The sequence below is a fragment of the Bison bison genome, unplaced genomic scaffold (assembly GCF_000754665.1).
Source record: "Bison bison bison isolate TAMUID 2011002044 unplaced genomic scaffold, Bison_UMD1.0 scf7180017864238, whole genome shotgun sequence".
Lineage (NCBI taxonomy): Eukaryota > Metazoa > Chordata > Mammalia > Artiodactyla > Bovidae > Bison > Bison bison.
Window position 1 is genome coordinate 1,304,742 of NW_011494810.1, and position 15,931 is coordinate 1,320,672.

At 45.0% G+C, this 15,931-nt stretch overlaps 1 protein-coding gene across 5 annotated transcripts in view; it reads right to left on the bottom strand.

Annotated features, from left to right (window-relative positions):
* Positions 1-512: 512 nt before the first annotated feature.
* The window catches only part of BTNL9 (butyrophilin-like 9), a 23,024-nt gene continuing 7,605 nt past the window's right edge, over positions 513-15,931 (bottom strand). The window contains exons 3-11 of one of the 5 annotated variants that reach the window (XM_010846482.1): positions 14,774-15,121; positions 12,969-13,250; positions 7,405-7,533; positions 7,174-7,206; positions 6,862-7,012; positions 5,629-5,669; positions 5,458-5,484; positions 2,579-2,605; positions 513-1,450 (exon numbers count right to left, since the gene is read on the bottom strand). In XM_010846482.1, the coding sequence (XP_010844784.1) occupies positions 831-1,450; positions 2,579-2,605; positions 5,458-5,484; positions 5,629-5,669; positions 6,862-7,012; positions 7,174-7,206; positions 7,405-7,533; positions 12,969-13,250; positions 14,774-15,121 (1,658 nt within the window). In that variant the 3' untranslated portion in view covers positions 513-830. Of the gene's footprint in view, positions 1,451-2,578; positions 2,606-5,457; positions 5,485-5,628; positions 5,670-5,719; positions 5,741-6,861; positions 7,013-7,173; positions 7,207-7,404; positions 7,534-12,968; positions 13,251-14,773; positions 15,122-15,931 lie in introns of all 5 variants that reach the window. The other 4 variants (XM_010846483.1, XM_010846486.1, XM_010846484.1 and 1 more) reach the window with 4 other exon arrangements.

Below are 15,931 nucleotides of genomic sequence, written 5' to 3' on the forward strand. Positions count from 1 at the left end.
CTTATGTCTTGTTTTATGTTTTTATATTTTGTTTGTTTTGTGAGCTTTTCTTTTTCTTTTTGTATCTCTTGTTTCTGGCTAAAGAAACCTCTCAGCACACTTAGTGAATTGACCTCTTGTTGGGCAATTCTTGTCATTATTCATTTTAATGTTCAAATTGTCCTATAATTGGACTCAATGGAGCCCCTTTCACCTAGTTCCAGTGTCTTTTTGCTATGTTCCCATCCGTTTTTGAGCATTCTTGTACATAAAAGCAAAAGATGTTCTCTACTTTCACCACTTCTCCAAGTTCATTTTGGTACTAATTGGCAGTGAAAACTAGCATCTGAGCCTTAGGTGAACTTATTGCTTATGAAGTGTCATTGTTTCCAGACCTTTGTAGAGCTAGAAAATACATGCAAAAATATTAAAATACAGAAATTAACTGATACACCTAATCTTATCTGATAAATTTTCTCCTCGTTTTTCCCCCATTCCAGTTTCTTTCATGTCTTCACAGTGAACACTGTGACTCCTAGCAACATGAACATATGTTTATTCATCTGCTCAATCCTACAACACACACAGATAAGCTTTGGAATTGTCTTTCTTTAAAAAAAAAAAAAAGAAGGAAAAAATCATATTCATACATGTACACGTTCACATCTACATAGGCAAAGGTCTCTCTTTGCCCCCTTTCTGCTACACTGAGCCTTTTAGCCTTTGCCGGCATTCTGTGGCAGACAGTGGGGTTAGTGTATCTGTTGGCTTTACAGGAAGCAGGAGAGCATAGCGCCAGCTGGGTATTCAGGAAGCCGCCCAGGACCCAGTCCAGTGGCCACGAAAGCACTTCACCACAGGCCCAGGTCAGTGTTTGAGGACTCATAGGGTTGTAACCAGGCGTCACTGTCCTCCTCTTCGAGGACGTGTTTCTCACCAACTGGTAATGGGCAGATGGTGAGCGGATCTGGGTGTTCGCTGCCATCGTGGGCTCTAGGCCTGAAATATGCGCAGAGCATCCCCGGGAAGGTGTCGGTGAAGGTGAAAATGTGGGAGCCGTCGGATACGTTGAAGAAGGACAGCTTTCCAGCCTCAATATCCAGAAAGATGCCCACGCAGCGCGGTGGCACGCGCACGCTGAGCGGGACGCGGTGCTGGTCTAGGACGAAGTACTCACAGCTGTTCCACAGCCCCATCACCCAGTAGCCAGTCGCCGGGCTCATGCGAGCATGCCCTGCCCTAGGCACCGCTGCCAGACACACACCGAGGAACCAGCGGCTGCGGCGGCCCACGTGCACCTCCCAGTAGTGGCGGCCAGTGGAGAAGCGCTCCCGGCTCAGGACGCACGTCTGCTCAGACAACCACTGAGGGTTCTCTGACCCCGGCGCAGTCCTGAGTGAGGACACGCTTTTGCCATCCTCGGAAACCTCCAGGCTGGGGTGGGCGGAGCCAGGATCCAGGGTCACATCCACTGCGCAAAGGCACAGGGTCAGTGCCCGCCAGGGACGGTTCTGCCCCCACCCACATCCCTGTCCCCTCCCCTGATAGGCAAACCTCTAGTTCTCCAGATGGAGCAATCGGTGGCATAGTTACCCCTCTCCTGAAGCCCCTCCTACCACCACCCTGGGACTGAAGAGGCATGGAAGTCACTCCCTAGCTTTTGAAAGTGATAAGAGGAATTCATTTCCTTCCTTAACCGGAAGACTCTTGAATTCCATGATGCCATACAGAGCACAGATAGCAAATGAGGGAGGTTTGTGGGGATGGAGGCGGGCTCACTTTCCCCAAGACCTGGGCTGCAAGAGGGCTCCCCAGGTAACGATAGTGGTAAAGAACCCGTCTGCCAATGCCCGAGACATAAGCGAGAGTGTTGATCCCTGGGTCGGGAAGATCCCCTGGAGGAGGGCATGGCAACCCACTCCAGTATTCTTGCCTGGAGAATCCCATGGACAGAGGAGTCTGACCAGCTACAGCCTATAGGGTGGCAAAGAGTCCTACACGACTGAAGTGACTTAGCACACACGCACAGTCAATAGGAAGGAGCTTAGGAGCTCAGCACAGCAATAGGAAGGAGCCAGGTTCTTCCTGGCTGCTCTCATCACTCAGTGTGACCTTGAGATCACTAGTGAGCTCTGGGCCTCTGTTGTACAGCAATGTTAGGATTTTAAAACTGAAGGGGACCCCTGAGATCATCTAGTCCAGTATCCTGCACTCCAGCAAGCCATTCCCCCCACCCCCCAAATCACACTCATTTGATGGACAGGGACCCCAATGATCCCTCTGTCAGATAATGTGGGAAGTTCTGCCAGATGGATACAAATCTAGTAAAACCCAGGAAGTTATATGCATGTGGGAGCGTCAGAGTGCACACAAATGTGTGCATGTGTAAGTGCAATCACATTTGTGCATATGAGCATGTATGTGTGCAGGCATATGTGTCATACTGCATGTGTGTGCAAGTGAGCTTATGAGTTTGTATGCAGGCTCCATCCATGGCTGCTGGACAGATCCTTCTTCTAATCTCAGTTCTGGATACCTCCCTTCTGATTAAGATCCAGCCAACCTAATTCACAAGATACAGTTCCTTGGCTTCAGTTACCTGCATGTCGTTGAGCTGCTCTCCACTCTGAAACCAAACAGAGAAGAAAAAGGGACTCAGAGATCTGAGTCAGTAACTCCAGAACCTTGAGGGAGCCTCAAGATGCATGAAGGATGCCTGTAAACTGAATAATCTCATTTCCACCATGATAACTTGTTTGGACCCAGACTAGCCTGGATCCACCATGGCATCTTCCCAGGAATTTGGGATTGGGCAGGGAGGCTGGTACCAGTGCTGGCTTATGCCAAAGCTTGTACAGGCTGAGGTGGTGCTGGATAGTGGGATGCTAGAGTATGTGAGCAAAGAGAACCAATATAGGCAGTTGGGATGCCTTGAAGGATGGAAACAAAGCCTCTATTTCTGACTGGCTTAGTCCCCAGGAGGCCCAGCTGAGCTTGGCTCCTGTCCTAAGACATCCTCTGGACACCCTGACTTGCTCTCTTTCTTACTGTGTGGATTTCTGTTTTGTTTTATCTCTTCCTATATTATAGAAGAGAGCACCAAAGTCACAAAATGCAGAAGCAGTAGAAGACGTCTTCAGAGCTCCATAAATTTATAGCAGGGCCTTTCAACCATGATTTTGCATCAGAATAACCAGTAGAACTTCACAAATCTAGAGCTGTTGCATAGAATAACTCAAATCTATACAGATGTCAGATCAGATCAGATCAGTCACTCAGTCGTGTCCGACTCTTTGCGACCCCATGAATCGCAGCACGCCAGGCCTCCCTGTCCATCACCAACTCCCGGAGTTCACTGAGACTCACGTCCATCGAGTCAGTGATGCCATCCAGCCATCTCATCCTCTGTTGTCCCCTTCTCCTCTTGCCCCCAATCCCTCCCAGCATCAGAGTCTTTTCCAATGAGTCAACTCTTCGAGTGAGGTGGCCAAAGTACTGGAGTTTCAGCTTTAGCATCATTCCTTCCAAAGAAATCTCAGGGCTGATCTCCTTCAGAATGGACTGGTTGGGTCAACCCTCCCTAAATTTAGCTGTAAATTCAAACCAATCCCAGCTAAAACTACTTTTGGATGTTTTGGGGGAACTTCATAAATTTATCCTAAAATTTATATTTTAAAAAGGTCCACAAACTTTAAAAAGGAAGGGGAAATGGAGGAGAACTTGTACTTTCAGGTACTTTAAAAGCCAAGGTGATAGGTGACCAAGAGGCAGACCCATCAAGACATGGCAACTGAGTATGCACTAAAGGTGATGTCCACATCGATGGGTAAGTCACAGATCGTGTGTAGTAAGTGGCACTGGGAAAGCTAACTCTTTATATGAGAAAAATCACTGCATTCTTGTCTAACACCACATAAAAAGGTGAATTTTAGATGGATAAAAAGACTTACACATAACATATAAAGTGAATAGAAGAAAATGTAGGAGACTAGATTTGTGACCTAAATGTGAAGAAGATCTTCAACAAAAGTTAAAAGACACAAACCATAAAGTAAAAGTGTGATAGATTATATTTTATCAGAACTAATTCTTTTCAATAAGGGGCACCATTGGACAAAGCTAATAGCAGATGACAGAAGAGAAGAAGGAATTCACAATGTGTAATAACAATGAGAGATTACTATCATATATATTATATAATAATAATATTGCATGAAGGATGCCTTCAAGCCCAAAGGCTCCATTCCCCAGCACTGACACCAGCCCTGTCCTGTGAATCAACAAGAAAAAGATAGCAACAACATATGGAAAATAGGCAAAGGACATGAACTGGCAATTTTCAGAAGAGGAAGCCCAAAAGCCAGCTAGCATGTAAAGAGATGCTCAGATGAGTGCAAACCCAAAGAATAATTACTCATCTCCATTGACTGGCAAGCTTAGAAAGCTGGCTCACACGGGATGTGGGCTCATGGAGCTTCCATGCACTGCTGGCATGGGATGATGGTGCTACTTTCAGGAATCCCTTTATCCCTAGTGGGCCAGCACTTCTCCTCTTAGAGAAATCTCCACACAGGGCTAGAAAACAATTTATTCAGCACTAGTGGTCTGTAGTGATATGGAGTTAGAAGGCTGGATGTCTACTCCAGGAGGATGGCTGACTCAAATGGAGTGCTCTGCAGCAAGAGGATACAGACTAGATTTACATGTGGCAGCAGGGATGGATGTTAAAGCACAGTGATGAGTGAGAAAAGCAAGGAACAGCATGAGACTGTAAATATCTTTACAGTAACTACAGTGTATGCGCACAAAACAGAAATTTCACCTCTTTCAAGAATACATACAAAATAAAGATACACATTACTGGGGAAATCGAAGAAGGTACAGGGACAAATATTTACATGTAAGGTAACATGCCCATTCTAGAACCACAGGTGAGAGTTTTTGAGGGCAGGCACCAGGAATCTAGGTGATTCTGATGTGCAACCAGGATTGGCACCAATGATTTACTGTATGCTTACACCTCTGCTGCTGCTGCTAAGTCACTTCAGTCGTGTCCGACTCTGTGTGACCCCATAGACGGCAGCCCACCAGGCTCCCCCATCCCTGGGATTTCCAGGCAAGAACACTGGAGTGGGTTGCCATTTCTTTTTCCAATGCATGAAAGTGAAAAGTGAAAGTGAAGTTGCTCAGTCATATCCGACTCCCGGCAACCCCATAGACTGCAGCCCACCAGGCTCCTCCATCCATGGGATTTTCCAGGCAAGAGTACTGGAGTGGGGTGCCATTGCCTTCTCCACCTCAGGACAATGTAAACATAAATATAAAAGTCAAAGTCAAACATAACCTATACTGAGTGACGTAGATTAATACATATGTGCAGCAATGGAATAAATCAGAATGAAGCATAGTTGGTTAGAGCAGGTGACTAGGATGCTGAGGCATAAAGTGGACAGTGGGAGAAACATGGGATTCACTCACCAGCCTGGCCTTCGGCCCTTCTCCAGTCTGAAGTAGCCAAGGAAAAGCAGAATTAGAACAAAGTCCCTTCAGCCTTCTTGTTCACACATCAAATTTTGCACCCACCCCTGCTCCACTCCCCTTTCTCCTGCCACCCACACAGCCAGCAGGGTTCCAATCTGGCTATCATACCTGCTTGGGAGATCAGAAGAACATTTACAGATAACCAGGTGCTACAAGGTAGACAAGAAGAGAGAGTTCTGGGTGGGGGAGAGTCACTTACCCAGCTCTACTTGAAGCTTCCCTGTAAGCAGAACCCACAGAGAAAATATCAGCCTTTGGATGAGTGAAACCACCTTTGCAAGGCAGTTAGGTCGCTGAGACGTTTCATAGTCTTAAACTATTACTCATTCCACTCCTGTTTTAGGTGCTGCATCACCCATCTGCAAGCTTCTTACTCCTCATCCTATTCTTTGCTCTACGGCAGAAATCTGCACAGGGCTGGGAAGGGAAAACCTTTGCCCTGAAACTGCAAGCTCTTCCTAGGGAGGAAGTCCTGGGTAAGTCCAGGCACTGGGCACATCCTGCACGAACCTCAAGGTCACTTACTGGTTACATTATTTTAAAAACCGGGTGGATATCACACTCAGTTATTTCCCCTGGCCAGATACCAAGACTCTGATATTTTGCCACTAGAAATGCATTCTTCTGAGTTCTCTATGCCATCTTTTAAAAGTTAAGAGTAGGAAAGGCAATAATATACACTAGTTCAGACTATGGTGTTAATGATTTATCGTGCTGTTTTGTTGTTGTTTGGTCAACTGCCTTTTGTTTATTTTCCCTGCATGACTAGGTAGACTGCAAGACAAGCTTCTACTTCACTATTTTGTCTGGTGTTTTTCTGGAGCAGACAAAGTGGTTCTCAAGGTCTTCCCCTACCCATTGTGGCCTTCTCCTCCATCCCCTCATCCTTTGAATTCACTCTTTCCTCCTCCCCCAACATGGTTTCAAGGTGCTGAATCTCCCTGGGGAGAAAAGTGGATTTGATAAATTACTTTCACTTTGGTGCAAATTACAGATACCTTCTTTCTCGGTGACATTTGCTTTAAAAAGAGAAGGCTATCCTAGGAAGATGAACCAGAAGGAGGAGACCTTTAACCGTGGAACTGTAACTGAATCATATAATTTGCAGGAGAGGGCCTGGCAAAATCTATCCAGAAAATCTTAAGTCATACTTCCTTGGCAGGTGTGCACACGTCCATTTGGGAGGGGAAAGGCAGGATGTGCAGCAGGCTGGATATAGAATTAGATCACTGTGATTCAGTGCTCTCCAGAGGGGGCCTAAAATCACTGAACCCTTGCTTCTGCCATGGGTTACCCCCCTAGCCCACAGCCAGCACAATGAGCATGGCACCCAGAACTTACCCAGCTCCACTGTGAGTTTCCCTGGAGAAAAAAACAAAGAATAGAGAAACATTTCCATCCATCACTGAGGGCTTGCGTCTCCAAAGTGCACAGACTTGGAACCCACATGCTCTGGAGAACCAGTTTGAGCTGGACATGGGGGAGGAACAGGCTCCAAGGCGAGAGAAGTGAAAGTAAACCTCTGCCGCAATCCCTCTCTGCCCCCTCCCAAACTCCCCTAACCCCATGTGCCCTACTTGTCTTCTTGACCCAGTGCCCAGACTTCTGTTACTCAGAGATGTGAGTGAAAAGCCCGTCTTTCCTCCCGCTTACCTTTGTCTCTCTCTGCCTGCTTCTTCAGCTTTTCTGAAAGGAAGAAAAAAGGGGAGCAGAGGTCAGTGCGTGCACTCCTCTGCCTGTTTTCTGGGTCCCATTCCCGCCTTGCCGCCTGGCAAGATAGCCCTTCAGCAATGGCCTTCCCCACCCCACCACCACGGCCGCCTCCACCACTTTTCTCCTGGGCAAAGCCAATTCCAGGAGGGCAGCCCCCTGACTGCCTGGTACCTTGGGACTTCCGTTGCTTCCGAAAGAAATACAGCACGAGCATCATGAGGAGAGCCAGAAGGAGCGGCAGACCCACCAGAGTCCCAAGGAAAGCTCTCTTCCAGGGAGAGGTTCCAGGTAAAAACACATCTGGAAAACAACCACTCATCACTAAACACTAAGTGAGAAGACTGGTCCAGACACTGTATGCCAGAAAATCTTTTTAGCAACTGGTTGGCCCTTTCTGGGCCCTACCGTGTGTGTGTGCATGCTTAGTTGCTTCAGTCATGTGTTCAACTCTTTGTAACCCCATCACCTGTAGCCCACCAGGCTCTTCTGTCCATGGGATTCTCCAGGCAAGAATATTGGAGTGGGTTGCCATGCCCTCCTCCAGGGGATCTTTGTATCTAGCGATTGAACCCACATTTCATGTGTCTCCTGCATTGCAGGCAGATTCTTTTCCCACTGAGCCACCTGGGAAGCCCAGGCCCCACCACAGCCATCTGTAAAATGGGCATGAAAGCTATTGCATGGTGCTCAGGAGAAGTAGCATCTGAGGAAGAGCAGAAACTTGAACTTGCTCAGCACAGAGGGGAAAATACTGCAAACTGAGGGATGTAAAAGGAAGGAGCTGATGGGCTCTGCCCAGTCCTTCATCTTAGAACTTATGTGACCACAGCCCTGACCTCCCTCTACTTCTTCTCACTCTTGCTTTACATCTAAGAAAATTAGAAATCAAGGTGTTTATATCTGAAAGCCAGTGAATAATTGCTACCTATTGCTCTGACAAATTATGGAAAATTCTTCAAGAGATGGGAATACCAGACCACCTGACCTGCCTCTTCAGAAATCTGTATGCAGGTCAAGAAGCAACAGTTAGAACTGGACATGGAACAGACTGGTTCCAAATTGAGAAAGGAGTATGTCAAAGCTGTATATTGTCACCCTGCTTATTTAACTTATATGCAGAGTACATCATGAGAAACGCCGGGCTGGAAGAAGCACAGGCTGGAATCAAGATTGCCGGGAGAAATATCAGTAACCTCAGATATGCAGATGACATCACCCTTATGGCAGAAAGCGAAGAGGAACTGAAGAACCTCTTGATGAAAGTGAAAGAGGAGAGTGAAACAGGTGGCTTAAAACTCAACATTCAGAAAACGAAGATCATGGCATCTAGCCCCATCATTTCATGGCAAATGGATGGGGAAACAATGGAAACAGTGAAAGACTTTATCATTTTGGACTCCAAAGTCACTGCAGATGGTGACTGCAGCCATGAAATTAAAAGACACTTGCTCCTTGGAAGAAAAGTTATGACCAACCTAGATAGCATATTAAAAAGCAGAGACATTACTTTGCTAACAAAGGTCCATCTAGTCAAGGCTATGGTTTTTCCAGTAGTCATTATGAATGTGAGAGTTGGACTATAAAGAAAGCTGAGCACTGAAGAATTGATGCTTCAACTGTTGTGTTGAAGAAGACTCTTGAGAGTCCCTTGGACTGCAAAGAGATCCAACCAGTACATCCTAAGGGAAATCAGACTTGAATATTCGTTGGAAGGACTGATGCTGAAGTTGAAACTCCAATACTCTGGCCATCTAATGCAAAGAACTGACTCATTGGAAAAGACCCTGATGCTGGGAAAGATTGAAGGGAGCAGAAGGGGACAACAGAGGATGATATGGTTGGAAGGCATCCCTGACTTGGTGGACATGAGTCTGAGTAAGCTCTGGGAGTTGGTGATGGACAGGGAAGCCCGGCATACTGCAGTCCATGGGGTCAAAAAAAGTTGGACACGACTGAGTGACTAAACTGAACTGAACTGATTGCTCTGATGAATCCATGTGTCATATTGCCCTTCGTGCAAACACCTGGCTTCTACTTCTCATCACACCTTTGCAAGAATTGTTAGCAAAGCCATGTAGGGCTGACTGACAGTTCCCCTCTTCCCACTCCAGACATCCTAAGGAGGATCTGCCCAGAAGCAGAGTGTGGTGCAGAGCTTATAGAGACAGTGGCCAGACAGTAAAGAAATACATGCAAAACAGAGCAATCCTCTAGAAACTCTTGTGGAAATTTGATAGAATAATTTTATGTCTGTTGAAGATAATGAAGTTGGTGCTTTTATCTCAATGGTCTTTAATTTTTTCTTTTTTATTGTAGTAAAATAAACAACACAAAATTTACTATCTTAACCATTTTAAGTTTATAGCTCAGTAGCATAAGTACATTAACACTGGAAATTCCCTGGCAGTCCACTGAGTTCAATCCCTGGTTGAGGAACCAAGATCCTGCAAGCCATTGTGGCATGGCCAAAAAGATTAAAAAAAAAAAAAAAAAAAAGTACACCAACATGATTGTGCAACCAACACCAGCAGGACTTTTTTTAATTGTCCCAAACTGAGAGTCTGTACCCATTAAACACTAACTCCCCAATCTTCCCACCCCAGCCTCTGGTAACTTCTATTCTGCTTTTCCTCTCTATGAATTGATGATGCTGGGTACCTCATATAAATAGAATCATACAATATTTGTCCTTTTGTGTTTGTCTTTATTTCACTTAACATAATGTGTAGTTTTGGTTGGTTTTTAATTTTCTTTTTTTAGCAGTGTGTTTTTATTATTTGGTAAAAGTATTGAGCCACAAAGGACCGGTCCTTCTCCACAGATGGTTTTTGAGAGCTCAGAGTCCTATGCTTTGATGACCTGTGATCTACATCTGGCTCTCTGTTCCAGCCTTTCCTGCATCTTTCCAGCTCCTCCAATAGCTATGCACATTTCCACCTCAGGACCTTTGCACTTGCTGTTCCCTCTACCTAAATGGTCTCCTTGCAGAAATCCATGTGACCAACACCCTTTGTCAAGGTTAAACACAAATTTAAAGGTTTGTGCAAAAAAGCGAGCGAGATTCCCCTTCCCCTTCTCTTAGAGTGTTTCCTTTAGAAAATTTATAAATTATTTCTCTGTCCCTTCAAGTGCTTCTCAGGTGGCACTAGTGGCAAAGAACTCAACTGCTAACGCTCTCTGACATAAATCACAGCAAGATCCTCTATGACCCATCTCCCACAGTAATGGAAATAAAAACAAAAATAAACAAACGGGACCTAATTAAACCTAAAAGCTTTTGCACAAAGAAGGAAACTATAAGCAAGGTGAAAAGATAACCCTCAGAATGGGAGAAAATAATAACAAATGAAATAACCGACAAATAATTAATCTCCAAACTATACAAGCAGCTCATGCATCTCAATACCAGAAAAACGAACAACCCAATCAAAAAGTGGGCAAAAGACCTAAACAGACATTTCTCCAAAGACATACCAATAACTAATAAACACATGAAAAGATGCTCAACATCACTCATTGTTAGAGAAACCCAAATCAAAACCACGATGAGGTATCATCTCACACCAGTCAGAATGGCCATCATCAAAAAGTCTGCAAGCAATATATGCTGGAGAGGGTGTGGAGAAAAGGGAACCCTCTTGCACTGTTGGTGGGAATGCAAACTGGTACCGTCACTATGGAGAACAGTGTGAAGATTCCTTAAAAAAAAAAATGGGAATAGAACTGCCATATGACCCAGCAATCCCACTACTGGGCATACACCCTGAGGAAACCAGAATTGAATAAGACACACGTACCCTGCACGCGTTCACTGCAGCATTGTTTACAATAGCTAGGACATGGAAGCAACCTAGATGTCCATCAGTAAATGAATGCATATAGAAGTTGTGGTACATGTACACAATGGAATATTCAGTTTAGTTCAGTTCAGTTCAGTCGCTCAATCGTGTCTGACTCTTTGCGACCCCATGAATTACAGCACACCAGGCCTCCCTGTCCATCACCAACTCCCGGAGTTCACTCAAACGCACATTACTCAGCTATAAAAAGGAATGCATTTGAGTTGGTTCTAATGAGGTGGATGAACCTGGAGCCTATTATACAGAGTGAAGTTAAGTCAAAAAACAAATACTGTATATCAATGCATACATATGAAATTTACAAAGATGGTACTGGTGATCCTACATGCAGGAGACACAGATGTAAAGAACAAACTTTTGGACTCAGTGGGAAAAGGCAAGGGCGGAATTTGAGAGAATAGCACCGAAACATGTACATTACCATATGTAAAATAGATGACCAGTACAAGTTCAATGCATGAAGCAGGGCATCCAATGCTGGTGCTCTGGGACAACCAGAGGGATAGGGTGGGAGGGAGGTGGGAGGGGGGTTCAGGATGGGGCGGACACGTATACCTGTGGCTGATTCATGTTGATGTGTGGCAAAAACATCACAATATTGTAAAGTGATTATCCCCCAATTAAAATAAATAAATAATTTTTAAAAAGGAAAAAAAAAACAACTGGTTAAAAAAAAAAAAGAACCTGACTGCCAGTGCGGGAGATGCAAGAGACCTGGCTTCAGTCCCTGGGTCGAGAAGATCTCCTGGAGGAGGAAATGGCAACCCATTCCAGTATTCTCGCTTGGAAAATCCATGGACAGAGAAGCCCAGCAGACTACAGTTCATGGGGTCAAAAGGAATTGGACACGACTGAAGTGACTTAGCATGCACATTCCTTCAAGATGTATATAAATGTTTCTGAAAGTTATATAAGGACCTTCCAGCTTTACAATCGAGGAATGATTTTCTTAAGGAGCTCAGAGCCATTTCTTTGAAATGGAAACATCAAGAAGAAAGCACTCCTATCTCCAGGCCTCCTGGGAGGTTCCCTTAGGCACCTGGCTCCAAGTTGTAGCTACATGCTTGTCATTGAGATGAGAGATATCTTTCTCCTTTGCATAAAAGCAATTAGCTAACACAGATGTTACAAGTTACCCAATTACCAGGTGAATTTTTGGTGAACTATGTATCACACACATATATATCCCTATGAACATTAAACCCATCAGTGGGGGCCTCATAACAAAACTTTGATGCTAGATAATGGCCTCACTTTCAACTCATTGCCTAACAGTCTTCTTTCCTGATTCACCACTTTAAAATCCATGTATATATATACAACCCACCATACTTAGCACTATTCCCTGCTTCATGTTTCTCTGTATCACCTAATACCTTCGAACATGTGCTATAATTTACTCTTTTGTGTATCTGTTTCCCCCATGGAATGTGCACCTGAGGGCAGGGGTTTGGGGAACATTGTGAGTGCTCAATAAATATTGTTTGAGGGATAAAATTAGGAACACGTGGGTTCTTATGATGCTGTCTAATAATATTGGCTTTCTGGAACCTCCCCCAATTACTGTACTCTTAGTAGGTTTTAAATATTATGGCTTCAGGTGTCAAGTTCAGCCTGCCCTGTACACAACCAAGCTCCAGAGCCCTTGTGTCCTAATAGATGGTTTTGGGGATAATGGCCTGGAGGAGGACATGGCAACCCACTCCAGTATTCTTGCTGGAGAATCCCAGGGACAGAAGAGCCTGGCAGGCTATAGTCCATGGGGTTGTAAAGAGTCAAACGCGATTGAAGTGACTGAGCACACACACACATAGGGATAATGGACATGGAGAACTTAAAGGCTAAGAAGATGAGGGTGAGCTGGTACCCACTGACCTGCTATGTGGACCACAAACTCTTTCTTTTGGCCTAGGAGGTGGTTCTGGATGGAGCAGGACACGTTGCTGTGGGCCCCCTCTTGGACGACCACAGACATTTCCAGACTGAACAGGCCTTGGACATCCTCAGTGATGTTTTCAGTCTCCGGGGGCAGGCATCGTCCGTGATGGTCTCTCCACTGAGCCTGTGGCTTGGGGTACCAACCATTGGAGTGGCACCTTAGCTGAATGCCTCCCTCCTTGAAGCCCTCAATGGAGATATGAGGGTCTGAGCCCAGTCCTGGGAGAGGCAGGAAGAGTAGGAAAGATCAGGCTCCTTCCCAGATGTACATGAAGTTCATGTCACCATTCACCATTTGCAGTCACCATAAGGCATGGTGACTGTGACTACTCAACATATGTGGGCTTGCAGCCCACCATGGATTATAAATGACAGGCTAAACTGTAGATGGCATGTGGGGACAGCACTACCTCTGAAGGGCATTTTTAAATAGGGAAAGGCTGCTGGTATTTAGCCATATAATGCAAGGGACCATCCCCTTGGTTGAAGAGTAATCCCATCCAAAATTTCAATAGATTGTCTTCTCTATCTCTTGAATCCCACCAGAACTAAAGTATCTTTGTTATGCATACTTTTAAAAATCTCTCTACCCAAGTAAACTAGCTTTATATTTTGAATATGCAAAACATTAATATGGTTTAAACATCAATACTATAAAAAAAGGTAGATCAAAAAAGCCCAAGGCTTTTCTCCATCCTTTGTATCTCATTGCTCCCTCTCCTTTAAGTAACCAATTTCATTAGCTTCCTGTGCTTCTTTTGTGCCATGTTTCTTCTTTCTTACACAAAAATTAATATGCTATAGAGCTTCTTTTGCATCTTGCTTTTTTCTCTTAAAAACACCCTAGAAATCACTCCACATCAGCTTAGCACTTGTCCTCAATTTCTTCCTCTTTTTTTTTTTTTTTAAGCTACATAGCTTGATATAGACCTTACTCAGCACCTATGCTTGGACATTTAGGGAGTTTCCATCAACCCTAAGTACTCATTGGAAGGACTGAAGCTGAAGCTAAAGCTCCAATACTTTGGCCACCTGATGTAAGGAGCCGACTTATTGGAAAAGACCCTGATGCCAGGAAAGATTGAAGGCAGGAGGAGAAGAGGGTGGTACAGGATGAGATGGTTAGATGGCATCAGTGAATCAATGGACATGAATTTGAGGACAGAGGAGCCTGATGTGCTGTAGGCCATGTGTTCGCAAAGAGTTAGACATGACTTTAGGGACTGAACAGCAGCAACACTGCTGAACAATGTAAATTTATACAAACGCCTTTCTTTCAGTTGGAGTTGTGGGAGGTATATACCCAGGGTCAACTCCCAGAGGTGGAATTGCTGTTCAAAGGCAGATACAAAGGAAGTCCAGTTAGCTATTGCCAAATCCCCCTACCCTGAAGCTCAGGACTTTGAATTCCACCTGCACAGTAAGAAGGGTCCTGCTTCCTCCAACAAGAGTGTGTAGTCCAACTATTGAATGTTTGTCAGTCTGATAGGAAAAAATTACCTCTCTGTAGTTTTAATTTGCCGTTTTCTCACTGTGAGTAAAATAATTGTCTTTTCCTTTGTTCAAGGGCCATTTTGTGTGCATTTTGGGGGTTCATTTCCTAATGAATTTTTTTAATATTTTTTTTTTTTTTTAATTAGAGGAATTTTCCCTTTCTCTGTGCTTTTCAATCTATCTTCTCTTGAGCTCTTTCCAAATGGATCCTTCTTCCCTCCGTGTTGGGGATTGACCAGATCACTCACCTGCTACCTCCAGCTCCCAGGTCGCCTCCCCAGTGAAGTTGCTGGAGAGGAAGCGGCACCCATACAGACCCTGATCGGCGGGGACCACGCGGTGGAGCCGCAGAGTCACACTGCCATCTATGATATCATCCCTGATGAGTTGGGTCCTGTTCTGGAACTGCTTCATCTGCCAGCCATAGAACTCCTGCTGCTCCCGGTATAGGTGCACCACGTTCGAGGCCTGGCTCCAGAACCAGAGGATCTCCATGTGCTGGGCGTCCCGGTATGGTGACAGGTGGCAGGAGAATTCCACTTCATCCCCGACATGTGCCAGAATGGGTTCCTCATGGCCTACCACCCTGATCTCCTCTAGGACAAGATCCCAGACAATGGCCCAGATTAACTTTCCTCAAATAAGATAGTGTACATATGTTTTGTGGGTTGGGTTTTTTTTGCCAAAGATTCCATGTAATTTAATGCCTCAAAAATGTTTATTTGTTTGTTTGTTTGTTTTTTACAGCTCAGAAATCCACAGTGAACTATTCAAATGACAAAGGTGAAACACTCTACAGTACAACCAATCCTGTTTCTTGAACCAGTAATTGTCACGAAATCACTGAATGTGCCATGTTAAAAACTACACAAGACACATTACAGTTCAGTTCAGTTCAGTTCAGTCACTCAGTCGTGTCCGACTCTTTGAGACTCCATGAATCGCAGCACGCCAGGCCTCCCTGTCCATCACCAACTCCCGGAGTTCACCCAGACTCACGTCCATCGAGTCAGTGATGCCATCCAGCCATCTCATCCTCTGTCATCCCCTTCTCCTCCTGCCCCCAATCCCTCCCAGCATCAGTCTTTTCCAATGAGTCAACTCTTCGCATGACGTGGCCAAAGTACTGGAGTTTCAGCTTTAGCATCATTCCTTCCAAAAAAATCCCAGGGCTGACCTCTTTCAGAATGAACTGGTTGGATCTCCTTGCAGTCCAAGGGACTCTCAAGAGTCTTCTCCAACACCACAGTTCAAAAGCATCAATTCTTCGGCGCTCAGCCTTCTTCACAGTCCAACTCTCACATCCATACATGACCACAGGAAAAACCATAGCCTTGACTACACGAACCTTTGTTGGCAAAGTAATGTCTCTGCTTTTGAATATGCTATCTAGGTTGGTCATAACT